Genomic DNA, 11,705 nt, shown 5'->3' on the forward strand with positions numbered 1-11,705 from the left:
TTGTTGTAGTTTTATTCCCACGAGTGCAGGCTTCAAAATAACTTGAAGTTGCACCACGACTGGTTCAGTAAGGGCTTCTTATTGAGGACTAATACGGTTCTTTGCAAAAGTAAATAGTAAATAATGTCTGTTCTAGCAATTAAACACAACGATACTATAAATGTTGACATTCAAATTAAGACCAGAATAGACATTTTTTTGTCTTTGTCATTTGTCTTTCACTATCACTGACAAGCATAATATAATCATGGGTGCCCACGGGTTCCTTATCATTAAACACAAGCATATCGTTTGCCCTCTGACACATTTGTGTGTGGGCTGAAAACACAAAGGAAACTAGCTGACCATGAAGTTGCCTGTCAGAGAGTGTGCAACTTCCCTTTCATCAAAATGTGTCTATAACTGTCAACTGAGGTTACACGTCAGACACAAATTCGTCTGAACTGTATGGGTCTTACATTCACCACTCCCTGCAGACCGACACTCTTTACTTCATAGTAATGGAGCCAACAACAATCAGAGAAGGATACCTCGTGAAGAAGGTAAGACCTCCATTCATCTCTGATTCTGTGGCTCTTCTATCATGTGCTTCAGGGTTATAGAGCATTACGTTTTCTGTCAAATGTGTCAATGTGTCAGTTTCACTGGTGACCTTAAAAGGAAATTTTACTGCCAAGTACAAAGAAAAAAAAAAAAAAAACCTCTTTATTTAAAATCACTGGACTACATGAAAAGAAACGACAAGATGTTTCGACGTTCATCCAAACACCATTTTCAATTGTAAAACTGAACATTTTATAATCTGGATGTTTTAGAAAGTCATGAATGTATATAGACAAAATTATAGATTTTTTTTTTTTCTTTTTTTCAGATTAACCCAAAACAGCATTTGGCTAGTTGATAGTTTAATTAAAGTTTTTGAGACTTTGGCAGTATTTTGCACTGCTGGCACTGAACAATTTAGTTACAAGTCTCAAGGCAGGCTGTACTCTCTTGGTTTTTAAACATGCACCATGACAATACCATGTTTGACAGTGCTGATATTTTGTCATGTTTTTCCATGAAGTTTTTCTATTTTGGGAATAGAAGTGGAAACACCCTCCTTTGGATTTCATTTTTTCCGCACAATTTGAATTGAACCCCTAAAATAGTTTTGTAATAGCATTTCATAATATTCCTGTCTTTGAGAAGCACTGGATCCTGCAGCTGAAAATATTCAACAAATCAAGCCACAACTGTGTGTGAGAGCTGAAATACAGAACTGAAAATGGCCTAAATCGAAAGTTTCCACTTTATTGAAATTCTTTTGCATACTGAAATTCAACCAGTGTTGATGCAATGCTTCATATCAAACAACATGTTTCTTTTATCTGGGGATTTGTTTGTAGCTCAACACTACTACTGCATTTGTATTCAGTAATTGTGTTGGCCATTTCAGGAAGCTACAGCGCTGAACGGTTCTTGTTTTGCAGGGCACTGTGCTGAACTCATGGAAGGTGTTGTGGGTGGTGTTAGCAGACGATGCCATTGAGTATTACAAGAAGAAGACAGACAACAGTCCGAAGGGAATGATCCCTCTGAAGGGTGCGAAACTGACCAGCCCGTGCCAGGATTTCACTAAAAGATCGGTGAAGGAATCACACACCTTATTATACCAGTATACAGCTGACATATCTAGAGTTTCTCTTGAATATCTCTCGTATGCTTTTTCTGAACAGCTAGTGTTCAAGGTCAGTACAGCTAAGAACCAGGACCATTTCTTTCAAGCGGCCCACCTCGAGGAGAGGGAGCTCTGGGTTAAAGATATCAAGAGAGCCCTCACCTGTTTACAGGGAGGCAAGAAGTTTGCCAGGAAGTCAACGCGCCGATCCATTCGCTTACCAGAAAATGTCAACCTGAGGTATTATTATTACACAGTGCTTTCAGTTATAAAGCTTCAACAGATTTGAAATCTTTGTCTGTTTTGAATTCAGCTCACCCTGCTGTGAATGATAACCCTGCTGGTCTTTTCTCTGTCCGTCTGCAGTGAGCTCTATGTTTTAATGAAAGATCAAGACAGTGGAGTTAAAGAGCTGAAGGTAGAGAAGGATAAACGGCTGTTCAATCACTGTTTCACAGGTAAGATATTCACTTCAGCTCAAGTGGTCAAATGAAAAACTAGTCCAAACCTGTCTTACTTCTGAAAAGCAGAAGTATTGCCTTGACACAGCACCGGGGTGTTTTCCCCAGAGGAACAGCTCTCTGTAATCTCTGTAATCTCTCTCTCTGTGAGTGTTGTTGACCTGTAAATGTCTTCTGGTGGATCCGCTGGTAGGAAACTCAGTGATCGACTGGTTGATTTCTGAGGGGAAGTCCAGAAACAGAGCCGAGGGCCTGATGCTGGCCTCCGGACTGCTGAACGAGGGATTCCTGCTGCCCGCCGGAGACGTGTCCAAAGACGGCGCAGAAAAAGGAGCCGAATGTGTTTTCCTGGATCAAATCGAGGCTCTTTATTACTTTGTGAGTTACTGGCTCTATTCCAAAAGTCAACTCACCTTTATTTCTACAACGCTGAATACAATACAAAGCAGCTTCACAGTTATAAACAGGAAAATAACAGAATCAGTAATGCAGACCTCATTGAGTATGTTGCAAATTCTACAAAGACAATTATGTCACTATTCAACTCAATTGTTGTCAATGTTGCAGTATTCATTTATTATAATGAACTTGATTCAGCTATAAAGCAGCTGTACAGAAGACAATGCTGTCATTATTCAGTGCAGTTCAGTTGAAGATTTGTTCATATTTGGTGCCATCGAATTGGCGATATTACTGAATATCAAGGATCCCAATTCAAACCCCAGCTGAGCATGGAGTCGATGTAGCAGTTCTCCTCCAGATAAACACACTGCATGTCAACTCAAGATTTGGGGATTGATATTATTTAAAAAAAAGTGCATCCAGCTCCTTCTGCTTGAAGATCAGGGAGCTGCCTACATAGGCTGTATTTTAAGACATCATTTAAAAGGTCCTATTCTTTGCAGAAAAGAAATGTAAACTTAAATATTGATGTAAAATGTTTCATCTTTGTGATATGGTAAAGTGAAACTGAAGTAAATTGAGTGTAGTCTCTCGTGCCCTGCACAGAAGAGCCTAAGTAGGGCGTCTGTGAAATGCTTTTTGATTTGGAGTAGAGCTATGCTGTATTTTCAGTTCTGGGTGAGCCTGCACCTCATATACAGGGCGTGTGTGTGTGACGCGAGAGCTGGTGTTGAGCTTGTGTGTCTGTTGATCTGCAGGCAGATAGTGGTTTCTTTTGTGAGGGTTACTCGAGCGATGAGGACGTGATCTTGAAGGAGGAGTTCAGAGGGGCCATAGTCAAACAGGGTCTTCTGCTGAAGCAGGTGAGCACTGAACACACACACGAGGAAGCAACGCTGGTGTGAACGTGTCTCACAAACACAAGCATATGTTTCAACCCTAACCTTCAAAACAGACATGTGTTTGATTGAACAGGCTTTGATTTGAATGCTCCCTTCTTGTGAAATATAAGTATTTATAAGCATGTAAGATATTAGATGTTCTCAGACATTTCTTTTTTTATACACAGGGTCACCGGCGAAAGAATTGGAAAGTCAGAAAGTTTATCCTTCGAGATGATCCTGCTTATATCCACTACTATGATCCCACCAAAGTAAGTTCCTGGCACCTCTGAAGATTTAGCATTTAATATTAAATCAGTTTTGGATCATGTGTGTGTCTCTGTAAGGGCGAGGACGATCCTCTCGGCTCCATTCATCTGCGTGGCTCAGTTGTGACGGCGGTGGAATACGTCCCTGACGGTATGACGACTAAACACCTTTTACCATCCAAACAGAATACAGTACATCTCAAAAGAGTGTTATCAGATTGTTCAGAGACCTAAGAGTTGGCACCTTTATTGCTCAACAATCATAATGATATATCCATTGCTAAGGGTTTATACAGTGAATGAATAGAAATGTTTCTCTCTCTTGTAAACACCTTCAGCCAAGAGGCAGGAGGTGGATGGGAATCTCTTTGAGATCATCACGTCAGATGAGGTACACTACTATCTGCAGGCAGCTACAGCCGACGAGCGCAAGGACTGGATCAGAGCCGTACAGAGCGTCGCCAAGATGGGGAAATAACGGTGGTCTGGAGAACAGCAAACACACCTGATAGAGACTTGTTTTGTCCGCCCACTAAATATCCTAAAATCTCCTCTTCAGCATTTTCTAAAAAAAAAAATTCGATTTCGTTGTTTCTTCACCTTCCACATTTGCACAGAGCGAGAGGCTTTCTAACAATCATGTGACATGGGTTTCTCAATTTAACACAAAACAAAACCCTCCCACTGAGTTCGAGACAGGATGTGGGTGAAAGGTTTCACCAGAAAGTGGTGTGAATGGCATTGATCTGGCCGTCCTGAGCTGTCCTGCATTTTCCTGTTCTCATTTCAACTTCTCGTTTCTGTTCTTGAGTGGGTTTAGATTTAGAGATGTGACCGTCTGATAGGTGAGGTGATGTAACGGTCTCTAGATATCACAGCTCTACCCTGCTCACTGTCCTGATCCTCAAACCTACAGCCAGATATACTTCAGGAACATTCTGATGTTAATATATACACTGTATTTTATTACACACATCTATTACACAATACAATAAAAACTATATAACACCTTTAAGTGGGTTATACATGTTAATGGTGCACAGTCTGGTAGTTGAATTGTGAGGAGTGTAGTGTAGCCTACCTGGAAAGCTTGTTGTTTTTTTTTAGTTTCTGCAGATTTGTTGTACTTTTGAATGATTTTTGTGTATGGTTTGGTGCTGATCTTTAGTGAGGGGGTGTACCGTATTCCTGATACACAAAGCAGAGCGTTTGCCATGTTTCACATCACCAAACTACACTGGGCTACTCTCATATCAACAGAGACTGCAGCCGAGCATCCACATTAAAGGGAGGGGGGGTTGAAATGCTCGTTTTCACTCAATCTCCTGTTAATCTTGAGTACCTATAGAGTAGTACTGCATCCTTCATAACTCCAAAAAGTCTTTAGTTTTATTATATTTATAAGAGAAAGATAGTCTGTACCGATTTTTCCCGGAAAAACACGACCGACTGGAGGCGTGACGTGTGGGCGGAGCTAAAGAATCACGAGCGCGAATAGGCTTTTGCTTTGAGAGCGTTTGGAAGTTGTGACATTACCGTGAGGAAAAAACCATCATCCAAAACAAACCATGGCTAACAGATTCAGCCGTTTATTTATGATCCAGAATCAGATCCAGAGGCTGAAATTTAACAAGAGCAGCATCAGCAACGACGTCTCTATGTGGTATGTACTGAAACTGTATATATTTGCTTAGCGGTTTTGGAAAAAAGTTCCACTTTATGTCGTCTTTTTTTTTTTTTTAAGCTGTACATGTGGAAAGTGCAGTTTGATGACAACATCGCATGTTGTTTACTTGATGTGCTTAAGCGCCGATAGCTAAGTTAACAACACAGAGATATTTGAAGCAGTTTTACTCACCGCATGCGGTTCCAACACACGATCGTGACCCTTTTTCCTTGGGACTGCATTATCCTTAAGAAATAAACGATATGCAAATCCGAAATGCAGGGAACAAACACAAACACTTGCACAGCTCCGTTGATGCTCTGTAAAAATAAACTCCATCCACTGGTCCCTTAATGCTGTTTCTCTTTTGGTAATCTGTGCAGGGTTGTCTTGCCCTGGCAACCAAAAACACACTCCTTTTGTGACTTTTCGCGACGCTCTCGCTCTGATCAGTGAAGTCTGTTGTGCTCTCTCTGCTCTGGTATACGGGAGCGCGTGCTCTTCCGGCAGAAGTGCCTCAGGACCCATATAAGGAAATTCCGCTCCATCTAACGTCACACAGAGCCATACTCGAAAAAAACTTTCCGAAACTTGTGACAAACCGGAAGAGGTTTTTTTGGAACAGAAATACTCCTTCAAACGTACAACTTAATTTTTGAAACTTTGTCCATGTTTAGCATGGGAATCCAACTCTTTAACAGTGTAAAAAACTCAGTATGCATGAAATAGCATTTCACCCCCCCTTAAGTAACAGCTTTTCAGCATTTGAAGCACCAAACTACTAAATGCATGTTTAATATGAGACTCGAACTCAAAATGTCAGGACCACCTAACGTGTTCAAACTAAGTAACCAAAAAAAGGACAAGCTATCCAGGAATTAAGTGCAAATCAGTACAGCTCATGGTGACACTGCGATTCTGATATCAGGGTGTTTTCAGTATGCTCACACTGCATGACTAACTCCATCACACTTACATGGGCTCTTCACATCTGACTAATATGGAATGCTATATGACTTAAGGGTTATTTATTTTGTATTTTTTTTACTAACGCTAGGACCAATTTTTCAATACTTGGGTCAAGCTAGGCTTCTGCAGTAATACCATACTGAGATATTAAGATGAAATAATTTCAGAACAATCAGATTGTAGCTGAACACTTATACAGGTGAAGTAAGTGGACAAATGAGGAATAGGAACCTTGCACTGTAATGTAAATATGGTCCATGTGACATTTACTGAAGTGAATTCTAACATTAGAGAATGTCATTGTTGTTTTGGAAAAAAAAAATACAATTGAAAACAATGTGTAATGCTACCTGTTTGTGTTCTGGAATAATGGCTTGATTTGAGACTCTGGAAAGTGTTTTGGTACAATGTACAATTTGAATGTGATATTTATATATAGCAATAATATACAGTACATGCAATGAGGTGGTTAGATTTATAGAGCAAAATAAATAATGTTATAAAAATAAGAAGATTAAAAAATGTAGCTACATACATATGTGTACAGTAGGTGTGCATGCAGATACATGTTTAAGACACAAGAGGACAGTAAAGGCCCAAAGAAAGAAAGAAAGAGTTCTGATATCTTTTATAATAAAATAATATACTGTATAATATTTAATAAATGCAATAAATGAAATTTTAACATATATTCATATAGGAAAGCTGATGATAATGATAATAATAATAATACCTTTTTAATTACTGTTTTTCATATTAAGTCAGACTTTAGGAGCAAAAAAAGACTTCATTAAAAAATCTTACTGAAAGTTTTTAATAGTAGTGTAGAGATGACACATATGGCCTAAGTTCAGTTGTGATCTCATAGAGTCTATAATAATTCATGCATCAGCTATACTGTGACATCGAGAGCATGTTTGTATTGTTGAAGCCACTCCGGTTAACATGATGGTGTACAGAATAAAGACCTGTGAACCACTGCCAATACAATGCAGTTAAAACAGTTTTAAATGTACAGGTTTTTTATAGTTTGGTTTTTTATCAGTTATTAATGAAGGGTTTTCTGATTATAGTACCAGCACTGTAGCACATACATTAATTTTGGAAGCCAGCCACGGAAAGGAACCAATCAGAAATAAGAAGAAAAGAGCAGTGATAGTACATTCAGTTCTAACTGCAGCACTGTCAGCATCTAATAGCTTTTTAAATGCAATACATATTTAAAACGAGATATTGTCATAGGATGACATTAAACTCAGAATGGCATATGATAAAGAATCATATAACACTCCTACTTAGAGTATGTGATATTGCTTATATATGGTTAGGATTACAATAATACTGCAGTTTTCAACCCTCAGGAAGCACTTGCCACCCATGTTTTGATTTTCAGACAAGAGTCATAAAGCTCCTGCATACTGAGTTAAGAGCTATACATCAAATGTAAAGATGGAAGCCCACACACAACCATAAACTGGATCTGTCCATGAGCGGATGCTACAAGTTTAATAAAAGCCGAAAAACATTCTGCCATTTTACCAAGTGGTTATTTTCTGCATGCACAACACGACATCTGTGCAGACGTCTTTTGTGTGTGTTCAGGATCAGCTGTTTTTACCCAGAGATGTTAAAAGACGATACAGAACGCTCACATTAAAGAACCCAGCGTGAGCGGCTCTCAGTTCAAAGGTAAGGCATCATTATACCATCATTCCCTCTGAACGCTCTGGGAGAATGCATCTTTCTCACAGAACATCATTGTTATCTTGTGAAGGCATCACCCACACAGCTCTGTATCTGATCTCATGCAGTCTGTATGAACCGACATCACATGGGTCAACCTGAGCTGACCGACCCACACCTCTGTCTGTATATTCACATGCTTGTCTTTAGTTCTAACTCACTTTGTTTTGTTTTTAGTTTCTGAAAGCATTCACCTACAAAATACTCAATGTTTTAAACATGCCTGACTTACTTCTTTCGCTGCACACACATAAGGAATATCCTTGAAATTTGTACCAGCCAAAAATACTGAGGACATTTATTTTGGTTACACTTTATTTTGATAGTCTACTTTAGACATTCTACTGAATATAATGCAACTACATTATTTTAACCTTCATTATTCATTATTCATTATTCAATGGCTTTTGGGGATCTGTAGAAACGTAACATTAAAAACAGTGTAATGATCTCTGTGAACCCATCAATCACTGACCACACCAGTAGTGAACCAGTGCATCACTGTCTATGGGTTTTACCTGATTTTCATTTATAGTCATTTTTTAAAAAGAACCCATATTATACAGACATGTCATATTTAATGCTATTTGATGCTATATTTGTAAATACATGGAGCATCACTGGTTTTATTAATTCTATGATGCATATGTAGATTTTATGCGCTCCAGTATGAATAAAAAATACATTATAGCACTAAATAATTGCCAGTCCAGAAAAAAAATATACATATGATAATTCATGTTTTATTACATTGTACAGAAGTGTACTGGAGTTTTAATTAAAGGGCACTATAGTTTTATAAAATAGCATTTTAAATTTCATATTGCAAACTCGGATTTACCAAGCCACCAGAATTGAACAGAACCAAAAATCATGGTAAAAAAAAATATATATATATATTATATATATTATTTTTTCAAGGTTGTCAGGTCTGTGAACCTGTGCCATCTACAAACCTGAATATTCCAGAGATTTGAGAGAGCTGTTGTCACGTTCCCAATTTCTGTCTTGTTAGACTTTACATCTAAGTTTTGGTTGTTTGTTTCCTGTTCTTATCTTGTAGTTTCAGGCTGCATCTGTAAACTAAGGCTGCTGACTGGATGCTTCACTGCATTATCAGACAGTTACTACTAATCTACAACAAAGAAGAGTTAGTTATGGTGAAAACTAAGAAAATTATGACCACACTAATTTCACACTAAATGAAATCAAAATTTGATTGAAAAGTTGATTGAAAACCTAAGGTGGTAGAACACACCAACTGTCCACCACCCACAACTTTTATTTAATTTAAGCTCATCTGTCATGGATTTGAATAAGAGGATTGTAGGACATCAACAGCAGAAAGGGCTGTATCTATGCTGCCTTCAAAAACTGCTCAGCAGAAGATATATTAGGAAGCAGGAAGTGAAGCTAACATTGGATTTGGGTATGTCTTGGTTCCTTAAAATGTAACCTCAGAAAGCAGCAGTTTCAGATTTCAGATGTAGCCCTGGTGTTAATTAGTTCCTTGATGGCCCTTCTTTCTACTTTATGAGGTCTTGATTGTCTGTCTTAGTGGTTCATCGGGGGTTGGCCTGTTTCCCACTTGATTTTAAGAGATCTTACCATGGCTCTGTATCTTCATTTGTCTGCAGACATTGTGATTCAAAAACTGAAAGCACCTCTCACCTTACTGTTATGAAGACAAGGGTGTTTCTTTATCTTCAGCGCTTGTGTTCTCTGTTTTTTTTGAAGAGGAAGAACTACCCTCCTTTGATTGAGCGTTTATCATCTGTGCCATTTGACATGTCCAAATGAAATGCCTAAGAGACTCTTAAAACGTGCATGTCAAAGTAGGCTGGCAAAGTACTGATTTTCTCCTGCATGTCTGAAACACAAGTACAGTATAACCTCACATTCTGCTGTCATTGAATCACATGATTGTTCATGATACATGTACTTTTCCCTCCTTTTTTGGACTGTGTTTATGTGAAAAAAAAAAATTATCTATATATATATATATATATATATATATAGATTTTTTTTTTTTTTTCACATAAACACAGTCCAAAAAATATCTTGTAGTTTCAGGCTGCATCTGTAAACTAAGGCTGAGATATATATATATATATATAATCAGCCTGAGATATGTATAAGTTGTTGTCTGATGAAAAATAGATGTGGTGGGAATGTTGTGCAACTCTGCTGTTAGTAGTGTGCCTTTACAACAGCAAAACATACCACTGGAGACTGTCTTTTCTTTCTTTATTGAGTTTGTTTGTGTGGGTGTATGTGCACTTTTACATTTGAAATGTAGCATCAACAACAAAGTTGAAAAATTACCATTTCCTGCTAAAACTGGTGCTTGAAAAAGAGGCCAGTTACAATGAAAGAGCACCAGACAGACTTTACTATGCAAATATTGCAATGCATTTTTATTTGATTTTAAATGAATGGAATCTGTATTTTAATTGAAATGTAATACTTTGGGAAATATGTTTGAGAAATATCAATACATTTAATATTTCTTGGAAATATCAATACAATGCTGCCTTTCAAACAACATTACAATATTGGAAAACTAAAAGCATCATTCATTCAAAAACCAGCACAGCACTTTCCTGAATGCCTGAACACCCATTTGCTGTTATCTTTGCTGAAGTACAGTACTGAAAAATAGAAAAAAAATATATTTCTATAAAGACAAATCTCTTATGAAAGGATTCTCGTGAATTGGCTTAACACAGCAGATGCTCTCAGCAAGTGTTCAAAGTGAGATGAAAGGGGTGCGAACATGTTTGCTTGTGAATAGTCTCTCTATAATACTAAGATTCATGCACAGACTTCAAATGCAAAAGGACCAGACAGACTGCATTGAAGAGTTTTTATATTGGAGAATAATATTGAAGGTGAACCTTGATCTAAAGTGTAGACAGAATTCATTTAGTATCATCACTTATGTCAGATTACTTTCCTTGCAGAAATATTCATAATTTGATGAGTTATTCGAGCTAACCCTTTAACAAACGCCTCAGCTCAAATCTTCCCAGGTCTGTTTTAATAGATTAGTCCTCAACTTACAATAACAAGGTCACCTTTTTCACATCATTTTTCAATGGAACTTCTGAGTCATAAATACTAAGAAATAGATACAAAACACGTGATCCCAACAAAATCCCCAAATACTGGATAAACAAAGAATTCCACATTAAAGAACGTTGCTGAAATGTTTGGGGTTTGTGGGTTCCCAGCATGCACTGCAGCATGAATAAATTATGTGGTTAGGAATACCATTTTGCTTTTTACTGACTTTATTTAAACCTTTGTTGTTGTTTTGTCGTTACTGATAGTTGTTAGTTGTGTTGTGAGGATAAAATCTCAGAATTTCACACTGTTGTCACCAGCTGCGTTTACATGGACCCTACTTATCCGATCCTAATAGGACTAGAAGCACATTCAAAATAAAAAGCTACATGTACACAGGTCAGTCGGATTGGATTGGACAGATCCGATAAAAATTTTGATCGGATTGTAAGGGTTGGTTTATTCCTTTTGTAATACGAGCAAGAGGACAAGTATGCACTAGATTGGATTGAAAACCGAAACTGGAAAGTACTGCGCATGTGCAGTAACGTAAAAATTGCATAATGATGTGCGAAATTAGCTGTTCTT

The 11,705-nt window shown here is 37.8% G+C and overlaps 1 protein-coding gene across 1 annotated transcript; it reads left to right on the top strand.

The window, feature by feature from the left end:
- The first annotated feature begins 375 nt into the window (after nucleotides 1-375).
- On the top strand, nucleotides 376-4,688 carry plek (pleckstrin). Its single transcript, XM_052613817.1, has 9 exons — nucleotides 376-542; nucleotides 1,473-1,628; nucleotides 1,719-1,900; nucleotides 2,027-2,118; nucleotides 2,315-2,499; nucleotides 3,282-3,386; nucleotides 3,593-3,676; nucleotides 3,752-3,824; nucleotides 4,012-4,688. The coding sequence occupies exons 1-9, from the start codon at nucleotides 501-503 to the stop codon at nucleotides 4,149-4,151; spliced, it is 1,059 nt and encodes a 352-aa protein (XP_052469777.1). The 5' UTR covers nucleotides 376-500; the 3' UTR covers nucleotides 4,152-4,688.
- Nucleotides 4,689-11,705: the final 7,017 nt, after the last annotated feature.

This window comes from Carassius gibelio, chromosome A13 (genome assembly GCF_023724105.1).
Source record: "Carassius gibelio isolate Cgi1373 ecotype wild population from Czech Republic chromosome A13, carGib1.2-hapl.c, whole genome shotgun sequence".
Lineage (NCBI taxonomy): Eukaryota > Metazoa > Chordata > Actinopteri > Cypriniformes > Cyprinidae > Carassius > Carassius gibelio.

What these genes read in the sequence shown, in the direction of transcription:
- plek (XM_052613817.1), top strand. Translation starts at nt 501, where the DNA reads ATGGAGCCAACAACAATCAGAGAAGGATACCTCGTGAAGAAG. An exon ending in AGGATTTCACTAAAAGATCG is followed by an intron (nt 1,629 to 1,718) that starts GTGAAGGAATCA and finishes TTTTCTGAACAG; the next exon opens with CTAGTGTTCAAGGTCAGTAC. An exon ending in CCAGAAAATGTCAACCTGAG is followed by an intron (nt 1,901 to 2,026) that starts GTATTATTATTA and finishes GTCCGTCTGCAG; the next exon opens with TGAGCTCTATGTTTTAATGA.